Source organism: Amphibalanus amphitrite, unplaced genomic scaffold, assembly GCF_019059575.1.
Source record: "Amphibalanus amphitrite isolate SeventyFive unplaced genomic scaffold, NRLGWU_Aamphi_draft 000134F_arrow, whole genome shotgun sequence".
In the NCBI taxonomy this organism is placed as follows: Eukaryota; Metazoa; Arthropoda; class Thecostraca; order Balanomorpha; family Balanidae; genus Amphibalanus; species Amphibalanus amphitrite.
In genome coordinates this window covers 30,255-57,601 of record NW_024881629.1, presented here as the reverse complement: position 1 = coordinate 57,601, position 27,347 = coordinate 30,255, and the positions used below count along the sequence as shown (strand labels likewise).

The 27,347-nt window shown below is 48.9% G+C and overlaps 1 protein-coding gene across 4 annotated transcripts in view; it reads left to right on the top strand.

Annotated features, from left to right (window-relative positions):
* Nucleotides 1-16,811: 16,811 nt before the first annotated feature.
* Nucleotides 16,812-27,347, top strand: part of LOC122382174 (pro-interleukin-16-like) — a 28,002-nt gene continuing 17,466 nt past the window's right edge. For 2 of the 4 annotated variants that reach the window (XM_043367153.1, XM_043367152.1), the window contains exons 1-2: nucleotides 16,812-17,084; nucleotides 24,435-24,623. In XM_043367153.1, coding sequence (XP_043223088.1) covers nucleotides 24,473-24,623 — 151 coding nt within the window. In that variant the 5' untranslated portion in view covers nucleotides 16,812-17,084; nucleotides 24,435-24,472. The remainder of the gene's footprint in view (nucleotides 17,085-24,434; nucleotides 24,624-27,347) is intronic. The other 2 variants (XM_043367155.1, XM_043367154.1) reach the window with 1 other exon arrangement.

Genomic DNA, 27,347 nt, shown 5'->3' with positions numbered 1-27,347 from the left:
GTATACTACCACCTATAGATGCCGCCACATAAACATAGCGCTTGCATAGCGCCATGATGGGAAATTTTGTTGAGAAGTGGCTGGATTGTTGTTGTGATTTATTTTGACAAATTTATGGACATTTAAGGAAGCTTTCATCGCGAAATACTCTGTAGAATTCCTCGTTACTTACAGTGTGATTCGTGAGTATCCTTTTAAGGTTCTGTTCGTTAAAAAGCCGTCGGTGAAGGAAAAAAGACTGTGTTGGAATTGTCTCACTATCGCCATATATAAGTGTTAAACTTAATGTAGCCCTGTAGCCCATCATTGTTGAGTGGCTTCTTAGTTTTTGGAGTTGTAGTGCTAAGTAAGTTATTCTGATAACTACATTTTAACTTTTATTAACAAACTAATGATGCTAGAGATTCTCTGATCTTTTTGGTTGCGGAATTTTTATGAAAACCCTCCTATGTGTGACATGATGTGATATTGGATAATTCTCAAGATTCCCAAAATTCAATATGAAGTAGGTTTTCTTTCACATTGCTTAAATTTGGTTTAGTTTTAGTATTTTCCCAGTGGGTTTTGTTTGCATCAGTTTCCAAATTTTCTTAAATTGACATTAGTCGCAAAACCATTAGTCCACAAAGCTCTTGGCCCGGCCCGTCCATAGCCCGTTAACTAATGATATTTGGGGGCCCGGCCCAGCCCGTAGCCCAGCCCGGCCCATGGCCCGTTGGGCTGGCCCGGCCCGTGGCGAACACTGCTTCCCAAGTCTCCTTCCCCTCCGCTCGGGGCGTCTTTCAGCTACGCAAGAAGGAATCGGCAGACACAGACACCTGGGCGAGCGTCTTTCAGCTACGCAAGAAGGAATCGGCAGACACAGACACCTGGGCGAGCGAGGAGGGGAAGTTGAGACCGTGTTTCCGCCAAAAGAGAAAACAACCAAGGTAGGTGGTAGATAACTACACCTGCGCTATCTACATCAGCTGCCCCGCATGACACTAAAGCGCTATAACACCGAGTAAAACGTATTTTGTCGAAAATCAGCGATGAGGCGTCAGTTGTCTAGTACATATGTTGCTATTAGAGGTCACTGGTCATACCAGGTCAGGTCACAGGTCAGGTCACCAAAGGTCACCAAGGGTCACCACATGAGCCCAACTTTACTAAGGCTATGCCATGCATGTTTTATGGCCAGTTTTTCATTTCCAACTCAATGGTGTTGGTTATAAGACCATCAGGTACGGTTTAGGTCACTTTCTGGTGGAGGTCAGGTCAAGGTCAGGTCAAAAAAGGTCAAATTTCAAAGTTGATATTTTTGCATAAATTGGTATCGATTCGATGCAGCTCGTCACGGGGAGTCTAATGGTGGTCTTTGTTTTGCGCTACGAGGTCTAGAATTGCTAAAAATCGAGTTTGAAAATTTGACGTCATCAATTTTTAACAGTTTTTTCGCTATAACTTGGCCAAAAAAAGAGGTATCGATCTCAAATTTGGTATGTAGATAGAAGGCGGTAGGGGCTATCACATATATTCCGGTTTTTTCGAAATTCAAAAAACTTTTTGGATTTTTGGGCTATTATATTCAAAAAATCTATTTTTTGATTTTTGGGGGTCCAAATTCAAAAGATTCGAAAAACCGAAATAGCAGTTTTGTAGCCCTTTCAATTCCACACCTTTTATGTCTGAAACATTTTTCTGTATCTCTAAAGCTGTAGGCCTGACAGCTCTTCCCGCGAAACCTTTTTTTGGGTCGAAAATGGCAAAAATGACGTCACTCTGACGTCATTAGCGGCCAACCTATCATAGCCTTTGGAAAAATTTTTGGTCACCATGTGCGCTAGCTGCTCCCGGGAGGGTACTGAAAGTTTGGTGACGATCGGCGCAGCGGTTCTCGAGATATATCGAAAAAACTAAAGGGGGGGGGCAAAAAAATGCCCCCCCCCCACCGCCTGGAAGGTTAAAGCGGCAAACAAGAGTTCATTCTCTTAAAACTCAGAGAAGGGTAAAAAATACAAGTCGTAGGGGCAGGTGACGCTCGAAAATGATGTCCCTCATGACTAACTAAAAAGACAATGGATTATCAATTACATGCCATCAGGTATATCATATAATAATATTATGCATATGATGACAGATATAATAGAAAAGTTTTTGTAGTGGTCTAGTGTTTACGATTTGGTAAATTAATGGACTTGACCAGGAAATCGAGCGATTGGAAGGGGCAGAGCTTGAACATATCTTACGCTTCATGTCCTGAGCAATCGTAAGCAAGCATTAGAAGGTGACACCACCCCGCTTGACGATGAGCATTGACAGAATCACCTGCATGATAAAAAGGGTAACCATGCATACTGCGGATATCAAACGAAGTTTGCGTAGCGTTATAGTGTTCTGAAAAGATAAACCACACCATCTTAGACGGTATGAATGTTGTGTGAGCCATGCACGTAATGAAGGCTGATGCGGTGGGTGTTCCGACACACCTGATGGCGCATTCCCAGCAGGGCCATCCGCGGAGCTCATGACTCGTTACCCAACGCCGCTCTCACTGTCAGTTCGTCACGCAGGCCCGCGCCGGAGAAACTGCGCCGCCGCTCAACATGGCCCGTCGCGGACGGCGACGTTCCCATAATCGTCGCGCCGGCCGAAACCCTGGGAACCTCGCTGTCCAGCAGCTTCCTTTTCACGCCCCCGGCCGTGTCGACTCGGCAGTGGCTGTCCAGCTCAGTGAAAGGACGTCGGACGCCTCTCGCGCGCGTCGCGTCGACTCCTGCCGCCGACACCGACACTTGTCGAGCGGAGACGGCAGACGGCGCGCCGCCACCGCCGTCACCTCCGGCCCCGGCCGCGGCCATAACGTGTCGGAACACTCCCAGCCGTGTCAGGAGATCAAGGTGTGTGGTGCGCCCATCCGAGCCGTCGCCGCAAACCGCGGCCTCCGTCAGCCCCGTCGATTTGCCGAGGAAGCGGCCTCCGCGCGCGGCCGCCGACATTCTCCGGTGGCGAGCCGGGCCGACCGCCGCGCCGATTTTTGGCGGTGCTCGCGGCGGCTGCCGACGGTGTTAGCGGAGGATCAGACGCCGCGACCGACCACTGCTGAGGTAAGCGGGCACTCGGGGCCGATATGGACAGGGTCACTGAAGACGGACACGAGCCCCCACTGCAGCACTGGTCGGCTGGGTGCACCCAGCACGACCTCAAAGCCTGTCGGAGACAAGGCATTGTGGAGGCTCACACCAATCCACTTACACATATAACATTGCATTGTTTGGTGTTGTTTATTAGTCAAGAAAAAAGCTTCCGTGTCAACACATGCAGAAAGTCACGTTTAGTTTTGCTCGATACAATGGTGTCCTGTCCATCTAGTGTGAGCTGTTTTTAGCTATGAATAGATCATCGGACGGTAATGGTTGGACGAAAATACCGTAGAATTTGATGACTGAATATACGGTATGCCACTTGGCAAAACAAAAACATTTTCTCCAGCAAAAAGTGTGCGCATTAATGTCAGAGTTGGCTATTTCATAACTTATTTAATCAAAAATCGTAAGTTCCGGGTTCATAACACAGTACTATGTTCGTGACAGCATGAAATGTCGTTACTAGCACTAGCAGCCTCGTAAAACATCATCGTACCTAAATTCGAGCGGACAGAAGGTACTATAGCTATCGCATTTATGTTAGAAAGCAGCTATCTAAAAGCCCAGCATTGCACTTCCTACAGTTACTTGACATTCAAATTCACAACGAAAATAAGAGAAGTAAAAGCCAGCGGGCATCAAGCATCCTACAACATTGTTCCTGTTTTGTCAACTAATCAGGTGTGCTGATGCGATTACCTCCTTCAAATTCAATAAGATTTTAATAGTATCCAGCAGCAGTGATAACATCTAAATTTCTGCGGCAAGCTTTGAAGTTATTTCATATTCCGTATCCGTTTCTTTGCCAGATGAAGATTTGAAAGCAAATGCAGGAAATAGTTACCCCCGGCTCGTGAAAATAGAGGATTTTGATCACAGCAATGCTAGACTTTACATACATACAAAGCGGAATCAGAAGAATACCAAAAAGAGGCGCTTTGAGAAAAGTGGCAGTAGGATAGGTATATAACTAGCAAGAGGTTTCAAAGTAATGCTCATTTCCCAAAGTTGAAAGGGTCGAGCCTAAACACTTCAACAAGCGGCAGCTATAGGTATACATAAAGGAAATGGTTGTGAAGCTACATAGTATCAGTGTGAACTGCGAAGGAAGGCAATCATAATCGTACAACTGTACGAGATCACAATAATCTTCAATCCAGTATCCCTGTGAAAATATCGGGCAGCGTTTGGAGGAAATGCAGCACCGTTTCGTGCATTGTCTAGTCTTGATGAGGTCATGTGTAGAAATGCTGCCCTCATGTCCTGTCGATACGGCACATGGTCACCGTTATGGGAGTACATCTGAATGATTCATCTGCACAGCTGTCACCGGCGACACATGCAGGGCGAAGGAGGCCACTGGTTAACTGGTGATCGCCGGAACTATGACTGGACCGCTATTGTTGGAAATATGACTCGGTGGACGCTGTAAGATGGAAGGGTTCCGGACAAAATATCCAAATGCAAAATATTGAATAGCATAACATCGAAGGAGAAAAATATCGAAAACAAAATACCGAAAGACAAGAATACCGAAAGATGAAATTTCGAAGAGAAAAAAAAATCGAAAAATGAAATATCGAAAGCAGAATAGCGAAAAGACGAAATAATGAACGCAAAATATCGAAAGGACAAATATCGAATGCAGAATATCGAAAAGAATCGCCGATGCATTGACGTTTACGACAGCTTTTGTTTTGGAAAAAAAAAACAATGCGGAGGTTGACCCAGGTGTTCAATAGGCATCATGGTCTTTCATGATTTCTTCTGTTATCTTCCCTTGATACGACTTTGGACTTTGGTGATCAAAAGACAAGATACTTGCCATTTTTGTCCCTGCTGCTTGTCTAGTCACCAGGAATGTTGTTGAAAAAATAATTAAATCGTTTTCGTACCTCCCCAATTTTTCTGCCCGGGTGCCGCCTATGCTCTCGTCTTTTTGATATTTTTCTTTCGATATTTTACCATTTCGATGTTTTGCAACTTCAATATTATTTAAATCGTATTTCGCTATTTCGATAGTTGGCAATTTCGATATTATGCGACTCTCCATATTTTGCAATTTTGATTGTTTTGCGATTTCGATATTTTGCGACTTCGATATTTTGCGACTTCGATATTTTGCGATTTCCATATCTTGCTATCGATAATCTGCATTCGATAATTTGCGATTTGATATGTTGCGTTCCGATAATTTGTCATGGAATCAAGATGGACACCGGGACATTTCAACGGCTGCGCGCTTACTCCGCAGTGATATTCGACAGAAATATTGAAAATTATTGAAGTGACAACTGGCATGATATGTTTTCGTTTATATCTTTTAAAACCACTCCCACATGCAAATTGGCCATACTTAAAAAAGATAAAATAAGTTATTGATATTCTACCACAAGGTGATCTAAAACACCTCCACAAAAAGTGTTTTTCTATCTATAATAAAACGTTAGGTTTTAAACGTGCAGAGAAAATGAAGCAAAGCTGATAAACACCAATGCCCTTCGGCAGCACGGGCGGACATTTGCCATGATTCACACCGATATTCTAAGCCATATGTCCGTTGCTCGGCGCAGGGGGGTGACACCGTAATGCTGTGCCATAGGCCGATGTTGTAGGCAGCTGATGAGCAGGAATGACGTCATCGGCCCATGATAGCCCTGACCAATGTGATCCAAACCATTGCGACTTAAGGTGACCTCTGTGACTTGGCCTGACCCATCGTGACCCTGGGTGACCTCTGTGACCTGACCTGACCCAGGGTGACCTGAGGTGACCTTAAGTGACCTTTGTGACCTGAAATGACCCAGCGTGACCTAATTTGACCTTTTTATCTCGAATTCACCCATTTGGACCCCTTCGTTCACCTTTTCGCGTAAGTACATTTAGACTTCTAGATGTCACTCAAACGTGAAACCTTTTATACTCGAACTGGTTATTATCGCGTAAATGCCTTATTCGTGATAGCGCCGCGTAGCAAGCGGTTCACCTAGTGTGAACGCGGTCACGGTTTTCAGCAAGCTGGCACACGGAGCCCGGAGGTCTTAGCTCCGCGTTGCCGGAGCTGAGCGCCAGCTGGACGACACGCGGCAGGAATGTTTACGGTCATTGGCTGGTCTTCATGTCAGCGAATTCCGAATGGCATGGCCAGCTCAAGCACAGGCCGCTGACTCCAGGCGGCCAGCTGCGCCTGCAAGCTGTCTGCCATCAAGCCGGTGGCGGCGGCGTGGCCAGCGTGCCGAGCAGCTGCACCGCGCGACACCGCAGCCGGCAGCAGCCCCATCTCCGACTAGCACCGGCCTCGCCGAGCGCCGCCCCGGCGTCAGCTACCTACTGGTTCAGGTCGGGCACCATGGCCGCAGCGGCTCGGCGCAGTCGGCCTAGAGCGCGGCCAGCTCGGCCAGCACCGGCAGCGACAAGTCCAGAGCGTCCGTGGCACGGCTGACCAGCGGCAGGTGGATGCAAGTCCCCGCCGAAATTTGGTTGCATCGAAATTCGCCACGACATTCAGTTCCTATCAGGCCATAGCGTTTCCATGCTAAATGCTCTGACTTTGTGAAGCGATATTTCCAACGCTTTTACATTTTTTTTTTTTGTATATGGCCTGCACCTTACCCCATCAGCCCCGCCCCGATCAGTTCCGGCCGGTACAGCCTGTTGGTCTCTGAGCCGATGGCACCGGAGCCGCAGCGGTTAGCCGAAGCTTAGCAGGTGCTCCAGAGCCCCGTCAAACGACAGAGGAGGCACCTAGCAGCAGCACAGTGCCGTCGATGGTTCCCGAGCCGATAACCATAACTACAATGAGTTCCACACAGTCACACACAGTTATGTCCGCCGTCGATGAACAGTTGCCCCCTCCCCCTCCCAAACTCCAAGCTGGATCCGCGCTTGAACTCAGTAGTTGACAGTATTTTGTTGACAGTATTTTGGTTTCTAACTTCTATGCTGTCTGGCCACGAATGTGCATTGTGCATAGCTTGGCATTTTTATCAACCTATGACATGCTAATGGACGTGTACGAAAACAGCTGGATTTGTGTTTTGGTCACCCAGTTTCTGTCTACCCGTTTGCTACGGGCGGGCCCACGGCTTAGGTACAGCAGTCGGTACCGTCGGCACCGACTGCAAAATAGAGAAAGTTGGCTGCAATTTTTTGCTGTTGAAAGGTTGCAAGGATATTGAGTCAAACCGTTAAGAGGCGGCTGAACGTTTATTGCATTCCAGTTGGATAAAATCGATCACGAAACAATTGGCGCAAACGCCATTCAGTTTCGCTGCCGTGGGTGGGCGGAGTCGGCGGAGCATGGGCCGATGACGTCATCCTCCCGCCGGCCGTGATTCGCCCCGATTGGCCGATGTCCATACCTGGTTAGAGGGCCTTGGCTCGGCGTCTCACGTCGGCCAATGACATCACCTGACACGTCGGCTGGCTAGTTTCCGCCTTCCGCAATGAACAAGTGTCGGCCAATGCACAAACCCGTTCTCCGAACCACTCACGTGTTTTAGCTGCGCTAAAAAACACGGGACGTTAGCTCAACGAGGACTTCTCCTTGAGTGAACGGTATCCACGCCATCATGCTGCACCATAGTTCCGCGTATTTATTTGGGATATCATGCAGTCATGTGCGTGGACACACCTGCTGCCGACGAGGGAAATCGAACGTCGCCAAGGGAGACGCCAGCACGCCGATCTGATGACTTTGTCACACATGACGTCAATTCGTGATAACTGACTTTGATATCATATCTATGCACCTCTCTGCATGTTTATTTATATCTGCGCTGGCGTCAGGGGTAAACAAAACATTTCACAGACATTAAAAGCAGCATGCGATCGCCTTGCTTCATAAGGTTCCTAGACGTAAACATTAATTATGAATCACATATGTCACGGTATAAATATGTGCAAACATTTTTTAATTGCTAGGGGTATCAGTTGCATACACAATCACATTGAACGAAACATTGGTTTCGTCATTCTATGTAAATTCAGACAAATATTTTACATATTGTTGGTTTCGTGCCCTTGTAAGTTATAAGAAATTCCGATGATATTTGTTGTATTGTAATAATAACGTTAGCTAGTTCTTGGAATATGCTATCTGAATCTAAAAAAATAAAATCTTATTTCAGTCATAGCGCTCAAGTATAAAACACCGCTTGTAATTCTTTGAACTATGAAGCCAACATGTCCCATATGACTAATACAAATTACAATCTGCTATCATTGAAAGTATTTGAAAAAAACAGCTTTCGCAAGTCCTCGGCTCCTCATGTCTGCCGTCATGATATTTCAAATTCATTAACCTTGAGTCACTGTCATATGTAGGGTTTAAATATTGGCACGGTTTTCACACTGACAGCGGCACCGCTAACGTTATGGTAATCAGTCATCTCTCTTGTGATGAAATAGATCAGAGTTCAGAGAAACACTGAGGCAAAAATTCCGGATAAGACTCGGTCCGAACATCTGGCGTTATATCTCAAAGAAGGAGGCATACCATCGACAACGCTGCTATGAAAATACTTCTGTACTATCATATGAAAGCAGGGTTTCGAGCCTCATGATCACATGGATATATGTGATGGACAAACATAAGCCTCATTATGATTAATGTTTTTTTTTTTTAAAATAAGGTCAAGAACTGCTGCTACTACTATAACAAAGCTGCTATGCACGAAACGGTTGTCCTAATTTCATGGCCTTATTTTAAACCTACTTATAATAAGCAGGGGGCTTAGGTTTTTCTGCAATGCTATTTAAAAAGGTGCAAATATTTTAAATTAATAAGTGAATAAAATTGCATCTTTATTTTTTCTCTTTAGCCCTTGTTGACACAGGCGGTTACATCACCCCCCCCTAAAGTTTTTCTTTTTTCGCGTTCAGCGCCAAGGCAAATAGACTTCCGGACTCCTGCGTGAATGTCTCTTCTTGTTAATATTTTGGAGCTGTTTGTTTCGGCGGCCATTTTGACATGTTGATATATGAAGTGTATTTTTGCAGACGTGGAACCTCGGCATGTTCTTCCTATCATAAAAAAACAAAAAGAAATTGCATGTTTTTCTTATCTTGTGCTTCCGCCAGAATAAGAAGCCGACGATCTGTGTAGTTCCGTGCACACAGTGAACATGGTGCACCCACGAATAGCCCATTATCGGAAGACGAGCCTACCAGACAAATAGTGCATCGGGCCCATCCCAGCATACATGACCGCGATAGCAGCATGCACAACACCTCACCACTAGATCACCTCTTCGAAAGAAGCCACGCTCAGGTGTAAACAGTGGCGAATTAACCTGCACGCGAGATGGTTTCTAAATGCGCATTTACTTTGGAAAACAAGTGATGTTTTTTTCAAGGAAGGGTTTCCAGTAGTTTGTCACTTTCGTTAAGCTTTTTATGAAGACGCTTCCTGCAGTGTTGCGGTCATTGACCTCTGTCAGAAGAGGCGATCCCATCCGGAGTTGGGTGGCCTTGAGAGCGACAAGCTGTCGACACATCAGACAGCTGTCTGGTAATCTGTGCAGGGGGTCCTGCAAGGGGGAGAGACCCGTCCCACATGCAATCTGGTCGCTCCTTTCCGATCAGAGCTGGGGAACACGGTGGTCCTGCATGCGATGCAGGCGACTGCCATCCGGCAGGACAGGATTCTCTTTTTGATTTGAAGATGGTTGTTTTTCTGTGAAATAGGCAAATATAAATACACTTTGAAAGCGTCCTCTTTAACAATTGGAAGTGAAATAAACAAACAAGATAGGGTGTTCATTAAAGAATGTAATAAAGTAGGTAGGCACCAGAAAGATATATATTCATCTCACGTTATCAAATCACACAATGCATTTTCAGGAGGGCTTATCATTTATGATGACATCACCGCGATCACCGCTTGCCACTTGTGTCTCCTACAGGAAGTGCTCAAAGTAACACCTCCGCTCCGCCACGCACGGCTCTGCCCGGCGCTGTGTGTGCCGGACCATATTCCTCAGCTGCTCCTTGCTTATGCTCTGGCGAAGTCCTTCACGACCTTCTTCAGTTCTTTGATTGTTTCCGGCTCCGATTCCATCACGCGATCCAAAGCTTGGGTCCAGAACGAGAAATCCAGGCAGGACAGGTCGGGACTGTATGCGGGCCAGTGCAGATGGCACTTCCGCGCGAGATCGTTGAACTTCGATCGAGAGAGGCCATGGCAGAATTAGGATCTTCAATACCTTTCCAATGGACATTTTAAGCTCCTCGCACGCCTGCCGAGCATGAGCTGTGGCATTTTTCCGGAAGAAATCCTTGACCTGTTCCATTTCATCAGGGGTCATCGGCTGGCGCCCGGAGCGCACACATGGCCGTGTCGCTGCAACCATCCTAAATCTTTCCACCAAACGCTGAAAAGCATTCAGATGTGGTATTGCTGCTGGTTTTCTCGGAGAGAACTTAAGGCGGAAAGCCCGCCTAACCACGGTAAGACTTTCCAACCCGGCACACTTCTCCACAACCCAACCCTCTTGTTCATAATTGAACGGCGAGTTTGTCTTGAAGTGCCGATTTGGGCTCTTCGAAACCAGAGCCATTCACAAGCGTTTGGATGACGCCGTGATTAAAGTTATCATGTATTAAAAAATGATAAAGCCTATGCTTCATATTTACAAGGCAAAAATTGCGCGTACGTGATTTATTGTTATCACGTGACGTAGCTACTTTATTCATTCATTAATGAACACCCTGTACAAGATATTCGTAAAGATTGGGCAGTGGTTTGCAACTTCAATTTCAAAACTGAGGACGGACAACCTCAAAATATTCCTTTTTGTCACACTAGCAGAAACCGTATATACCCCCTTCCCTTTCACCCAGTCCATGAAGTGCCCACAGGAAGTGGTTCGATCGTCCGGCCGGATGTCCATAACCGGGGACAGCCCATGCCACATGCGCCGTATCACAATGATTCAGCTGAGCGCGTGTGCGAGTGCGGGCAGTAGAGGGATTTAGAGTGTTTGCATAGACCTCATGATACTAAATAGAATAGTGCCAATGTTCCCGCTGAGAGAACTAGGTCTTGCTAGCTATCAGGATAACGAGTGCATACAAATCAAGGACAAGAATGAATTACTGCATATTATTTGGCTCAAGAGCTTCGTCTGATAAAAAGGACTATCTATACCTGCACGAATTCAACTGCGATGCAATCACATTTCCAAAAAAAGAAAGAAACACAAACAGTAATGAGTTATAACAATGATAAGAATAAATTGTAACAAATGAGAATAGGTCTAAATTATATAATATATATTGGTTTACGTTCTAACTGTGAATACCTAAGACAGGTGAATCATTAAGAATAAGTCTTACTCTAATATTGGTTTGGGTTGATGTTTACTACAATAAATACCTCGTACAGGTGAATTATTAACTCCTCGGTGACTCGAACATAAAAAATAAAACAAATATCGAAGCAATGCTCTAGTAATTTTGAGTGAAACTACACGGCAGGAGGACCACGTCCACAAAACATGCAATGCGCTTCCCCAATGCACATTATTCATCCATAAATTGATTACCGCAGTAAGTCAGCTGCGTTATGAAACACGGAACAGTGCAAACAACTAAACAGAATACATTTTAAACATTCATAGACAGCACCAGCGGAGTCTAAAGCTCCAGCATTAGGCTGACTGCATGGTTACACAGGATTACCCAATGAGGATGTCCTTTGGACAGGACAGACATGCGGCTGGTCTTCAGCTGACCAGCGAAACTAACACGAACGAAAATACCAGTCTGCTTGACGACTCCCTCACAGATGATGTGATATAGGATCAGCTTTGACGCAAGTGGTGCAAAACGGTAAAAAGAACAGCTTAATCTTGACCTTATCTTCCTCTAAATTCCTTGCATTTCTGCCCCACAATGACGTAAATGCAGTCCTGCTTCCGCCGCACATTTGACGCGTTCGTCTGAAACTAACAAATTCAGAACATCTGCAGGCGCTATGAAACTCTGGAAAGAACACCTGCACAGATAAAACGGAGGATAAATTGCTTACTTATTGTTGAATATTTTTTAGAATAAGCCTACATACTATAATCAGGTTCAAATAAATAAACGAAAACCAGCCCAGAGTCAGCACCTTTTTTATTTAAAATCACTTGTCACGGCGTCGGCAGTCCGACGCACTGAAACACTTGAGGATATGACCGGTCAAAATGGCGATCCAGTAAACTGGTTCGGTGACCCGTTGGAGATCAATCCGCCCACGCAGCGGTCATTGGTTACCGGTTTCATCGAGGACTGCCCAGGTGCGGCGGCGCACTCAATCTGATGGAAAACCTGGACAAGTCGCATCGGGACCTGTTACCTTCCGGGCGCACGCAGAATTACCAGCCACCCGGAGCAATGACCTTGGGTGACGCCGGGTGACGCCGTGTGACGCCGAGTGAAGCCAGATAACAACGGATGCTGTTGGGTGACGTCAGATGACGTCGGATGTCGTTTAGTGACGCCGGATGACGCCGGATGACGCCGGATGACGACCAGCACCGCCCTGGATGTGAGCGGCGCCGCGCGGGGATCCGCGGTTCTCAGGTCGCCACCCGCCAGTCACCGATAGCGTGTAATCGCTGCCGGGGAGCTGATCCCATGACGGGACTCGTTCATCTCTGGCCGGCCCCGGGGGCAGGTTTTTGTCCTGGGTCACCGACCCCAGCGCATGCTGCACCGATAATAGTTTGACCAGTCGGCGTCTTTTTTTTTCTAGTGTTTGATCACGTGCCGGTGTTAGATAAAGACGCTGTCAAACACCGCCGCGCAGCGTCCCGGTGCGAGCAGCTGTTCCCGGTGAACCGGTGTTGACAGGTCCCATTCCCCGATGAATCAGCGCGACAGTCGCGAACGCTTCCCGCTAGGTCGTCTTCCGGGCGGGCCGGTGTCGTGTTTCCTTCGCTCTGGTGGGGCTGGGTGTTTCCTATAGTGACACATCCTCCTCTAGCACATCCTGATGCTTTTTACTCCTTTATATTTCCCAGGGGCTGTCACATATTCTCAGCCAGTTCATGGTCAATGTGCACGTCGGCATTTCCCGTGAAAACAAACGTTTTTTACTCCTGCATATTTGTTTCTTTGTGCGTATCTGGAGATCATTTTCCCTTCGTTCGAAATTTATTTTTACAAAATTTTATTTAATAAGACACGCGAAACATAAAAATTGTCTGTGTTTCTCGTGGCCTGGATGACTTTATTCGTGTTTAATATATGAAATTTGTCATAGCGTTATCAAAATGTTAACACCTACGTCGTACCAGAAAGTAATTATACTCTTTATGAAGCTGTCCAATATCCAGAAGAGCAACGTAACATGTTAAACTTATGGTGAGTAATGCATCTGAAAAGTATCTATATGTTCAACGACAAAAGAACAGAGGCAGCTGTGTCCAGGAGAAAGGTGATAAGGGACGATCACCGTTAGCACCTAACCCAACAAAAGCGCAATCTCTTTGACAGGATCATATTGTTTCCGTACCAGGAATACGCCCTAAAACTGTCATCTCTGAGGTACGCTTATGCAAATTCGTTTCATCATGACGTCGACCTTTGCAAGATAACCTCTCTTAATTCAGGGACAAGCATGTCCCGGAAATACAATTATGTGTGCATAGAACATCTCCACGACGCTTCAGGGGAGAATGTACCATGTCTAGATCTACATAACAGAAAAGGAGGTAAAACGGACTAAGCGGCATGAACAACATTGAGCAGGCTTTGCAGGCGGGACACGGCAAAGGCATGTCGGCAATGCGAGACGCGCCTTTGAAGCAGCCTAGTGGCGCCGGAACACGCTCCGCTGTGAAGTCGGGTCGCACGTGTTTAACACGAGGCGGTAAAATGTCGGAACGGGTGACAGGATTAGGGAGTTTACATACATTGGACCAGCCGGGGTCTTACCGTAGCGACGGTCGATGTCAAGGAAATAAATATGATATAATTGGGATTAAAAATGCCGCTTTTACAATGCAATATGCACAGGGAATGTATGAAATGTTATTTATACACGTATTAATAGCGGATTAATCCGCAGTTACGTCTCCGTAGTGCACATAATTAAGTCCCAGGCATTGATCAGCGGTTGCGTTTATCGTCTACGGTGGCCACGTCGCACCTGGCCGTATGCTGCTTTAGAGTCTCAGCGATTTAAACTTGCATCTGTTTAGGTATTTCGCCACCCACCCCTTGCTGGAAGGGCCAGATTTACAGGCCAGATAAATGTCAGTGAGAGGGGCTCGCAGTGTTCCGCTATATGATGGTCCTAAATTCTGCCGTTCACCTGGAATTTCCCGAACGGGCGGCAGAGGTCAGCACCTGCGCAACAAGACCGGCTTCTAGCGTGGGTGCCGGTCTAAGAAATACGCCCATAAGAAGCACTCGAACCAGATAGCTTTGAAGAACAAAAAAAAAAAATCTTAGAAAGCAAGGTCAGCTAAAAACAACGGGCCGCAGACGCGCCAAATTTTAATTGCCTGCAGGGAATTGATTGAAGGTTATTGTGACGAAGTTAAAAAAAATCGGTCGGAAAAAATTGAGATATCGAGGTTTTAGTGACGTCATGACTTCTGATTTTTCGACCAAAAACGGCATACGTTCACAAAATCATATAAAATCACAGAACCGACGTATATGTAGACATGCCGTAAACGCAAGTAGACTGCCCAGTGCCCATACCATGAACGATTAAATGGCTGTCTTCGATTTTTTATTATTGTTTTTCATTTTCCAAAATCTCGAACTGAACCTTAGCAATTTTTCGTGACTAGGTACCTCACGACCTTCCGACCAAACACGTACCTATACTCGCATGATAAAATGAACGTCACCATCGTGCTCTGGGCCCAAAAGCACCCTTGCCGTGCGTCATATGTTGCGAATGCCAGTTTTGATTTTCGGGGATGTGTCTTTACCTGATTGACCTGATATTGATGCAATTGCAATTGATGATCTTGATTCCCCTACAAAATGAAATTGATGATCTTGATTCCCCTACAACCTTTTTTCTACCGTTTTTCGATGAAGAGGCCATAACAGGTCCAAAAACTAAAAAGCATTGGGCGCTTCCCGATGTACCAAAAGCCCCTCCATGAGAGCACAAGTTCCTGCGCATGCGCATATTGCCTTAACCCTGTACTGGCGTAAATCAGTGATACTGCTCACGGACTCAATCAGACCCGGCTTACCTTAATAGATGTCGCTAGCGTCACGTAAGTCCTGCTTGCGAGCACGTTTTGAGAATGGAGCAGCTGCGCCATTTCTGCCTTCCATTGATTCCTTCCATTTTAGTATCAACTATGCGCTTTTTAACTAACTTTAGACTAAGTTTTAAACTAAGGTTTGTATGTTATTTCTGGTTGTACATATAATTAAAAAATAACTGCTTTATGAATTTGGCTTTACTCGTCAGAATCGAATATTTTTTTCAATATTCAAAAAATATATCACCTACCCTGTAACTCATCCAGGTAAAATGGGCGCTTTCCGCGTCGTTGGCGTATACCCGTTGTTCTATACCCTGCACAATACGAGGTTCTAAAGTCAATGCTAATGAAAGCCCAATGTCAGGTGTTTGAACTTGACCCGACCTATGACTTCGAAATTCAACTTTCAAACACTCGTCTGAAGCGTCTCTTCGCATTCCTTCGGGTTGCCGCCTCGTGCGTTTCGCTGTTTTTTTTTGTGGTTCTTGAGGTACGAGTATCAGTTGGGGGCGTTTAACGCCCCCCCCCCCTAGCATACGGCGGGTGGCGAAATACTCCAGCAACTGGCGGGTTAAACAATTATGTTTGTATTCGACCAGGGTAACCAGGGTATTCAAGACACGAAAAATGTTAAACGCTTTAATGGCTTGTGATAATTAGTTTTTACCGCCCATGTTTCCAACAATAGACTCCGAGGAACTTTTTGTCGCCAACGCTTCGTTCGACACGCCAAGTCCTTTGTCCATCTTTTACTGGAGATATGTTAGCTATCAAAGGTATAAGGCATGTCGGCATGTCAGGCATTGGCGTTTTACCAGGATAACCCAGCCGAAAGGACACAGCCGGTGAGCGTCATCGGGGCACGTTGTCACTCGCTGCGGTCATCCATCAGTCAGTTACGGCTTCCACTTTTACAGTTTGATATCGGCTGCATCCTTCTGCCGTCGGAGAGCGAAATCTTCTGTTCGTACGTCCTACGGTGGTCCTTCCGTCGGTCCGTCCTTCCGTCCATCGGTCTGTTGGTCGATCTGTCTGTCCGTTGGTCTGTCCGGGTCCGTAGGTCGGTCCATGGGTCAGTCAGTGGGTCCGTCCATCCGTCAGTTCGTCCCGTCCGTCCATCTCCGTCCGTAAGTCGGTTGGTCAGTAAATCGGTCAATCAGTCAGTCCGTAGGTCCGCACTCCGTTGGTCCGTCCACTTCGTAGGTCTGTTCGTTCATCCCTAGATCCATTCGTCAGTCCGTATATCGGTACGTCCGTTCGTCCGTCCGTTGGTCCATCGGTCAATCCGTCGGTCCACCCCGCGTTGGTCCATCGGTCAATCCGTCGGTCCGTCCCGCGTTGGTCCATCGGTCCGGGAGGCGGCGGCGGCGGCGCGCGGGAGTCGCCGGCCGGCCGGCCGGAGGGAGGGAGGGCCGGGCTGGCCGGTTAACTGTGCCAGCCGGACCGGCGCGCCCGCCGCGAAGGAGGTCAGCCGAGTGACACGGCCGTCCGTCGGCGGCGGCCGCTCAGTCCGCGCCCGTCGTCCGCCGTCCGAGCACCTCTCCTCCTGCTCCTCTCCGTCTGTCCCCGCCGACGCCATGCTGCTGCCCGCCGCCGCCCCCGCCCTCGCCAAGCAGTGCCGCTGCGAGTCGTGCTGCAAGTGCGACAACAAGTGCGCCGTTCTGCAGCAGGAGGGCAGCGGCCAGTAGGCGGACATGCCGCCCGGCACACGCCCGCACTCGCCGCGCCACAGGTAGGACCCGGTGTGCAGTAGGTCTCACACGGCAGCACACCGCATCACAGCACATTACACCACATTACGCACAGTACCGCACGTCACTGTACCTACTCTCGCGCGATCCTTGAAGACTGTTGGTGTTGATGTCAGTAAAACCCATCTCTTGTGCACCAGCTGGTCATGCTTCGACATGTGAATTCCCGTGCTGTAACATCAATCAAGGTAGGTACTCGCCCCTTAAAAATTGCACCGCCCTCATCTCACTGCGTGATACGCGTTCTCAATTCAACAGAACCGAGGAGATCTCGAAGGTCTTGAGGGTTAGGCTTTCAGTTCCTCAAAAATACAAAGACGTGATAAGTTTCACACCAAAGACAAAACCTACCAAAGAATTAGATTCCTGTTTAGTTTGGGCAAAGAGGATAAAAGCTTGCATTTCGCCAAAAGAAAGAAACGTTTGCCTATATTCGTCATATTGGGCGAATATCGAGGATAGAGTATCGAGAATAGCGAAGGGTGAGTTATAGGGTCATGACAGGATCAATTTTAAGGGTGGACTGTGGAGTGAGGAGCATAGCGCATCATTATGTAACGCTTTCGGTGACTGATACTAGTTCTGATTTTGACATCTGACTACTGACTGACTGATTTCTGATTTTAATATCTGACTATCTAACTATTGATAGTATTCTGGTTTTGTCGACATGCTTGTTTAATGTTTATGCTTGTGAAATGGTAAATACCTACCAAGCAGTGGGAAAGGGCTTTTACATCTTCATTAGTTTTGTTTCGTGTTGTATTGTTCTAATCTGAGCGTACCCATTGACCCCATCTGATAATTTATCAAAAAGGAAACATACATTATTACATTGCATACATGCGTGCGCATGAGAGTAAATGGCCCACTGCAAAAGAGGTGGTCATATAGAGGTTGTCAAATGTTGCAGTCGTGCTATCAGTCACCTACGGGTCAGGTAACGATGTAAATTCGATAGGTAAGGTAACGATGGATGGATATGTAAGGATATGTTGGATATATTATAAAAGTTATAACGATGTAAGGTAACGATAAGATGTAAGACCGCAGACATAAATAGCTTTTTAATTTCAACAAATCCAACAGATACCTACTTCAAGCTAAATTTGTGCTTTATCAATATGGAATTTACTTGCGACTCAGAGCACATTAACTAAATTAGGCATGGGCTAAATAGGCTAAAATGCAACTTTCGTTAAGCAAAAGTTTAATGAAACGTAAGGATAGTTTTAAAACCTAAATTTGGCGCACCTTGATACTGAGCCGCTAAAACTTACAAAAGGTCGCGAATGGCTATTTGTGTAGCCATTAAGGCCCAGGACTATGTAATATTTGAATGTTATTCAGGCAGGTATAACTCAACATTATATGACAGCATGAATTGTAATGCAGGCACACAGTTCTCGGTCCTTTGGCAACCCATCGAGAAATACTTACATCCAAAAATACTTACATTAGGCATTTCGATACTTCAGTGACTACAATTTTGCCAAGAGGAAAAATCAATTCGATTGAGAATCGTCTAAATTTATTAATTGAGTAATGAATATTGTGCCTTTCAAAGAAGCAAGTAAGAGGTACCAAATGGCATAGGCGTAGGAACAGGGGGGGCCAGGTGGGCAAGTGCCCACCCACTTTTTACTCGAGGCCCCTCGTCTCGATTTGAGAGGACGTCGTCACCTTCCAGAATAAACAAACTCGGTAAAAATAAGTTCCACGAATCCCCACGCACGGACTCCAAGGGGCCGTGATGGATCCAAGGAGGCCCTCTGTTCATACTTGTCAGTCGAAGCCCCTGAGACTGATGGCCTGAGAGGCCCTAGTGGATCTGAGGAAGCCCCAATATCCACACTGGTCTGGGGAGGCCCCTGACACTGGCGGTCTGGGAGGCCCCTCTATCCACACTAGTCAGAGGTCTGAGACTGGTGGTCTGGGAGGCCCCTCCATCCACACTAGTCAGAATAGGCCCCTGACACTGGCGGTCTAGCCGAGGCCCCCTACACTCACTAGTCAGAGGAGGCCCCTCTATCCTCAATAGTCAGAAGAGGCCCCTGAGACTAATGGTCTGGGAGGCCTATCCATCTACACTGTAGTCAGAGGAGGCCCCTGAGACTGATGACCTGAGAGGCCCTTATAATCACACCAGGCAGAAGAGGCCCATGAGACTGATGGACTGAGAGGCCCTTCTATTCATACTGGCCACAGGAGACCCCCAAAACTTCGGTCTGAGAGGTCCCTCAATCCGGCACCAGTCAGAAGAGTCCCCTGAGACTGATGGCCTGGGAAGCCCTTATATTCACACTAGGCAGAGGAGGCCCCTGAGACTGATGGTATGAGAGACCCTCATATTCACACCAGTCAGAAGAGGCCCCCCGAGGCTGATGGCTGTGAGGCCCTTCTGTTCATATAACTGGCCACTGGAGGCCCCTGAAATCGGTGGTCTGGGAGGGCCCTCTATCCACACTAGTCAGAAGAGGCCCCTGAGACCGATGGTCTGAGAGGCTCTTATATTCATACTGGCCACAAGAGGCCCCTGAGACTGATAGTCAGAGAGGTCCACTCCTAATGAATCTGAGGGGGCCCTCTATCCACATTTACACTTTTCTAGAGAGGCCCCCGAGACTGATGGTCTGATAGGCCCTTTTATTTATACTGTCCACAGGAGCCCCCTGAGATTAATGGTCTGAGAGGCTCTTCTATTTATACTAACCAGAGGAGGCCCCTAGGATTGATGGTCTAACAGGCCCTTATATTTATACTAGCCAGAGGAGGCCCATGAGACTGATGGTCTGAGAGGCCCTTCTATTCAAACTAGGCAGATGAGGCCCCTGAGAATGATAGTCCGAAGAGCCATGCGGCGGCAACTGGCCGTGGCTATATTTCGGCTCGGTAGGGCCCCACAGAGCTCATGAGAGCACCTCAAGGGCTCCTAAGTAGACACGTTTATCCCCATAAGGGTGCCACGCCGGCTTCTGAAGGCTCCTTGTAGGCATCTAAGGGCCCTTTCCGGCCTCTAACGGCTCCACCCGCCCGTGATGGTTCCACACCAGTGTTAATGAGCGCCACACAGCGGCGCCTTTGAGGGTCATACTAGTGTCTCTTAGGAACCTATATCGGTGGCTCTGGGGGCCCCACACCGGCGCCTCTGTGGGCCACCACACCTGTGCATCTCAAGGCTCTATAGGTACATCCGAAGGACCCACACCGACACCTCTTAGGGCCCCACACCAGTATCTCGGAGCTCTGAAGGCCCCACACCGGTGACTCTGAGGACTCACCGGCTCCTGAGAGCACCATGTTGATGTCTAACGGCTCCACAAGGCCACTGAAGGCACCACACAACTCACAAGCTCTCACTGAGCTCTAATGTCCATGTACCGGCCTCTGAGGGATTTAAGCCAGCGCATTCATAGCTCCACACCAGCAATTGTAAGGGCTTCACACTGAAGTATCTGAGGGTTCCGCACCGGTGTCTCTAAGGGCCACATACCGGCATCTCTGAGGGCCCCATACCGGCGTCTCCGAGGGTCCACATCTGGCGGGCACCCATCAGCGACTGAAGGTCCCACACTGTCGACTCCGAGAGCCCCATCTGCGTCTGGGAGCACCATGCCGTCTCTAAGAACCACAGCGGCTCCTCCGTACGAAAGATGGGCGTCTGCATGCCAAAGCGGAGCGGTTCTGAGACAGTAGGGCACCTACGTGCAATAGAGGGGCGCCTATGAAGCCCATAGGGGCGCCTCAATGCGAAAGAGGGGCGCCTCTGAGGCCTACATATATGGGCGTCCACATGCAATAGAGGTCTGCTGCAATTGATCAATGCCATGGGGGTGCATTCATAAGAAACATTGGCGCCAGCATGGCAAAGAGAGGCGCCTTCAAGTGTCCATAAAAGAGAGACGCCTATGATAAGCGCACATTGTATGCGACTGTGGGACATATAGGGATGTCTCTGATGACTATACATAGGGCGCTTATATGCCAAAGAGGGCGCCTATGAAGCTAATGGGGGCACCTGGGAAACGAGGATGACATTTGTGTAAGGGTTTTCAGGGGGCATGCGCCGTTTGCGGCAAAAAGATTCTAAAAAAAAATCGGAGGGGAATAATTTTTAAAAATGGTGCGGACTTTCCGCACTGTTCGCTTAAGCGGTTACGCCCCTGGGTACATCTGCCCGATCTCAGAAGCTAGATTTGGAGGTCATACTTGAAAGCAGCCAGCAGGACGAGGCAAAAGTTGGAGTCCCCTGAAAATAGGAGGCCCCCTGGAAAAGGAGGCCCCTTGACAGGGTGGCCCACCCACTTTTCATGACGTTCCTACGCCCGTGCCAAATGGTTTATCATTTTGCATAGGCACAAAAAAGCGGGCGTACATATGCCTTCACCATAGATTCCTTTTGGTGTAGAATGTAGCTAAATAATTAAGAATCAAGGTGTGTACCTTAGTAATTAAGAATCAAGGTAATGTTACTCTGCTCAAAGATCAGTCACTAATAAATATAAACAACTTGTCGAATGGTGACAGTCATGCAGTTTTACAACTGACATCAATCAATGTCAGAGAAAAATAATGTGCATTTCTTGACAAAATTAATACCTGCAATTGTGTCAACACACATTAAAAAGCCTCCCTTTTACCGTTGGTATAGGTATAAGCAAGGCCACATAAGTAATAAAAACTAGCCGAGGAACAGACAGCACTGAGGTGCACTATTGCATGACGTTCGGACGTAATGCAAGGCGAATGTATGATCATTAGAAACTAAAGCATATCCATCTGTGATTTTAGTTCTGCAGGTAATATTCAAATGCTCCGTTACCATTGACTAACGGGGACTTTACCTACCCGACGAGCAGATACCAGTAGCCCAGAATGGCGCAATAACAGTTGCTCACTGTTTGCAAGTTGAAAAGGTTTGCATGACTCATATCACTAAGGCCCCACACAGATAGCATTCGTTTTATCATAACCACACAGTAAGTCCCCGCATCATCTGTTTCGTTATCGCTGCATTGTTCCGCTTCAAACCAAGAATGGAACGGAAAAACATCCCCACAATGCGCATTGTTCAGAATGAATGGTCTTCCTGAGTGCACGTGTTTACCAAAGCACAGGGTAATAACCAACTGCAAATGGGGTGAACACCATCGAGCTGGTTCATGTCTTACGACATTCTTATATAATGTGAATGTCGCTAATGCTTCCTTATCTAGTCCTTGTTGTGTCGTACTAAACTAATGACTGAAATACACGAAATATAAATATAAAATATCGAAAGTTCTAGCAATACACTTCATCTGACAGAAGATTACATAAGTTGAATTATATCACTAAGTGACGTCAGGGTAACAATGACAATGATATAATATCCACCACAACTAACCATGCATCCCCGTGGTGCGGTATTGGCGTGGGGCGCCGGTCGCCACACTGACCCACTGCGCGGCCGCGGCCTCCGCCGCCCTCCGGCTATCGCAGGTGAACGCCCCGCAATAGCCTGCTGATGACCGCGCGCCAGAGCCGCGTGGGCCTTCATTCCACGGCCCGAGTGTGACGAAACCCGGACAGGGCTGGACCGGGCGACGATCCCTTCCGGAATCGTCCGGCAACACCTTTCAATGGCCAAAACGCCCTGTCGGCACGCACGGAATTTCAGCGAAGCGTCCTGTTTTCCGGGTCGGTGCTGATACACGTCAGATCGCTTCCTGCCGACCGGCGCTGTCCTAAAGGGGTGCTCGCGCCACTCCCGCCCACATTCTTGTTGGCCGCTCGCTCGGTGTGATAAGATCCCGCGCCGGGGCGGGCCGGACTCGGCGACAGGCGAGGAGCGCACTGGCGCCGACTGGCACCGACCCTGGCTCCGCAGCTGCTCGCCACAGCTGCCCCCTTGGTGACCGGGCTCCGACTGCTCCCCACAGCTGCCCCCTTGGTGACCGGGCCCCAGCTGCTCGTCACAGCTGCCCCCTTGGTGACCGGGCCCCAGCTGCCCCCTTGGTGACCGAGCCCCTGCAGCACCGTGGGAGAAAATGCCGCGCCACCGACCCCTGGCCGGGAGACGGCAAGTCTGCCGTCGCCCAGCGCGCTTCGGTTCCGTTCCTTTGCGTCAGCCGTGTTGCGTCAGGCGTGATCGGGTTATCAACATAAACCACCGAGCTTCACTGTTCGAGCGTGACTCAGGCGGCTGGCGAGTCTGAAGTCATTACCATACCACCGCCGTGTCCGTCCCTGTCGCACGCGGGGTATTATGTAAACACAACTGCTGTGAATTAGTCCCAATGGGTTTCTCATATTTCCTCATCAAAACCGGGTGACCTAACGATGAGCCTATCATGACTGCCCCCTGCCGGGGCTTCTGGACGCCGTCGGTCCGATCACGTGCAGTGGTCCGTGTATCGTGTCATCTGACATTACTCACTACCGGCTGATATGTGGGAATCGCCGTGGACGACGCCCGTTGCCAAACATCAAAACAGCTCCGCCTAGCACGCGGCGGCGCGCCCGGCCCGCACGGCAGCCGCACGTCAGAACCGCGAGCTGACCGCGAGCCGGGGTCGCACCCAGTCTGCGGCCCGCACCCCTGCCAGCCTGCACCCAGTCGCCGCACCCTTTCATGATATGCGAGCATGAGCGTTTGAGAAATTGTCTGTTGGAGCATTTACAGCGGTGCGCCTGTATCCCGTCGCGTTTGGCTACACCTTTGCATTCCAATGCCTCAGACTCTTCTTATTTGTTATTAATTTGCCGTCCGTCCGTACCTGCTCATTAATTTCCTCTGCCGTCCGTACCTGCTCATCTGTGTATCACTGCCTGAATATGACTTTTGTGCTTCCTAATCACCAGCTGCTCTAATATAACCGCCCGCACCTCCTCACTCTGTGATGGCTTATAGAGTCCCTCCACCAATGTCTGCCCTTATGTATCAGTTCCACTGTCTCAATCTGTTACCTGTCCCTAGCTGAGCAAACTGACCTGTTAACCTGTATCCACATTCTAAATGTCCCCATCTGACCATCCGTGACCTTATCTTCCTCCGCTTATACCTATAGCTGCCCACCGGTATCTGACCATCTATTACGTGTATATTCTGGGCTGACCGTCAGCTCCACATCCAACCTCCATTAAATCTGCACCCCGTGTCCACATACTTGTCTCACCGTCCGTCCTGTGTCTGTCTTTAACCCATGTCCCCGTCTCTGTGTCCCCGGCAGACCGCCGCCGGAGAGCCGCCGCCGGAGGCAGCAGCACCATGAGGCTGCTGAAGCTGGCTGTATGTCTCTAACCAAAGTCTCTGTGTATGTCTCTAACCAGTGTCTCTGTGTGTTCTTCAGACCGCCGCCGGAGAGCCGCCGCCGGAGGCAGCAGCACCATGAGGCTGCTGAAGCTGGCTGCGCCGGCCGTGCACAGTCTTTTCTCGTGGAGGCAGGAGGAGCCGGAGCCGGCCTGCCCTGCGCCGCCGCACGAGACCGCCACACCCACCCCCGAGACTACTAAGTCGCCACTGTCCACACCCAAACTCGGTACGTACCCATACTGCTGAGCAACGTCACACACTGGCGGCCTCAGTACAACCATAACACTACAGCATGCAGATAAGGTAATTATGATTACTTAGAAGCAACAAAAACGGACAACTTTTGCAGCTTTAAAGAGGCTCATTCTTATCATGAGTTGCTAAATACACCTTTTGTCATATCGGTACCACGCTTATTGGAGCCAATCATCCATGGTAGCACCACCCTGTTCTTGCTACTTACCTTGGCGGGTTAAATTTCACGAGCATTTTTTGGTGGAGAAGCATTTGCTCAATCGCATTAGTGGCAACTAAATAACAATTTCCTTGCCATTTGATGAATGAGATAAGAGGAAAACTCAAAAGGCGAGTGTTTAGCTGACACGAACACACCGAAACTGATGGAATGAGGCACTATGAGCGATAACATTCTTTGTTATTTCAAAAAGGCAATCTTCGAGGAAAGCAATGGCGTACTTATCAAGATATGGAACTAGCCGATGTCGGTGTAGCTCGGGAATCGCGATCGGAAATAGACACATGTTTGAAATACGTTGGAACAAGGATGTGTGGGACAGTCCTCAAGTCCCGCGTTCTAGTAGCTGATAAATCGGACATTATCAATGGGAATTTATTTGTTTTTAAAGGAGCGGCGTTGTTCCACTCCCTCTGTCTACCGCATTGGATAACATCCGCTGCAAGGATTTTCCCAGCAAGATACGGCCATCCAAACATGTCCTTGCGGCGTAAACATGCCTTTCCGCTTCTTCTCCTTTTCTTTTCAGCGGAGAGCACACGGCGTGCGCCCACGTGTGGCCCTGGCACATCATTTGTCCCCGTCTCTCACTGACGTCAGTGTGCGGGTAATTGAAGGTGATGTCGGACTGACGCGGTGCTGGCGGTCGGACCCTTCACCGGGCCGCCGGAATCCGGGAGACGGAGATGGAGAGATGGATGTCCTTCTCTGTCACTCTTTCTCGTCGTCCGCCTCACGGTGCGGGCCAGACTTTGGTTACCGTAGCCGGATCGGGCCGAGAGTCTCCGGCAGGTATGCCTGCCGCCCGGCTGGTGGTCGCTTCACATCGCCAACTGCAGTTTCCGACTGCTCAGAGCCCCGGTCCTTAGCAGGCGAACAGCGCACCAGCGCACAGTGTGTGTGACAGACTCTACGGCCTGCATCCTAGCCGCCGGCCGCGTCAGGCCCCAGAAAATCGGTGAAACCTTCACACGAGTCGGCAGCTCTCACGAAAAACGGCCATCGCCGTCGGCCGGCGGGCATTTCACTGCGCGTCGGCCGTCCGCGCGACAGAGAACGCGCTGTCCCGCCGGCCGAAGGTGCCACTTTTCCCGAGAATGCCCCTCTACTCGGGGAAACGCAGATGGGTATCCAGTCAGTGGTTAAGATCGAGCGATTACCGGACACAAAGGAGCACCCTCGTCTGATTAATAACACGACAATCTGTCGATCTCACAGCCGCACACACGTCATGTCATCACGCTTTCCTGGCAAATATTCCATTTTGAAGTAAAATAAGCCTGAAGAAGCAGGTGTTTAGTCATACGAGAACTGTTCCTCATTACCACAATACACACAAATCAGCCCACGGCAACAAGATGTCATCGCCAACATAACTTTTGTTAACAGTTAAGCACACAGACATTAAATAATTAATAAATGTGAGATCACAGGTGAGTGAGCCGCAGGAGCTCAGCCCTGCCACGACAGGATGAGGGGCTGATTTAGGCCGCCGGAGGCTGATTCAGATTCGATCACTGAGCTGGCGGGTCTGGCTCACAGGGCCTGTACGGAGATTTTCCACGTCTCAAGCCCACTGCAGCACGCCAACATTCCGTTGCATGTGCATTACAGGCTGATTACAGGCGAGGCGTCGACACACAGGCAGACAAAGTGCCGTCTTAGACGAATAATGAATACATTGGTTCCCTCATTTCCAGTTCCTACACGCCATAATTCCGAAAGGAGCGGCGGTCCCACTGTGTTGTACTGGTGCACAGGGTTATCACTGGTTTACTAGTGCGAAAACATGCTTAAAACGGCGAATACGCCCGTAATGCCCATTGCAACTTCCGTCCGTGATTTTTTCTCTGCCTTTTACAGTTCTATTACCAGACCCGCTCTATTTGATCATATCAATTGTACATGGGATTTGCGTTTTTGTTGGATCACAAACGGATTGCTGCGAGGAGTGCCAGCACCGAACATAGTTGATGCCGCGATAGCCAACGCTGGAGCCGAGATAGCTGCTTTTGCCGTCCGCCGGAGAATTCCCTGCGACGTCAAGTGCCACTGCCTATTACGGTCACGGCTCGCACCCTGGCTCATCCTGTTCCTGAGCCCACTGCACCTTCCTGCCTTCCTGTGAACCAGCGCCCTGTATGACAGCAACTGGTTCCGAGTCTTCGCACACGCGTCCACCGATAGCAGCCTTGGTGTGCGCGGTCTACTAAATATCGGCCCAGAGCCGTGCGGCCGGTCTGGACGACTCTCCGTTCATCGGCCGCGCCGATCAACTGTGACTGCTCCTGAGCGGGCGGCCACAGCCCCGAGCACGTGCCAACGGGGTCACTGACCCGGCGGTCGGCGGGCGCGGCCGTCACGTGCCGCTGTGACGCCCTGCGTGACGCCGCCGCCGCCGTGACGACCACGACGGCACCGCCCAGTAACCGCCGCCGCCGCCGCCGCCGCCGCGGACACCGCCGCCATTGTCGC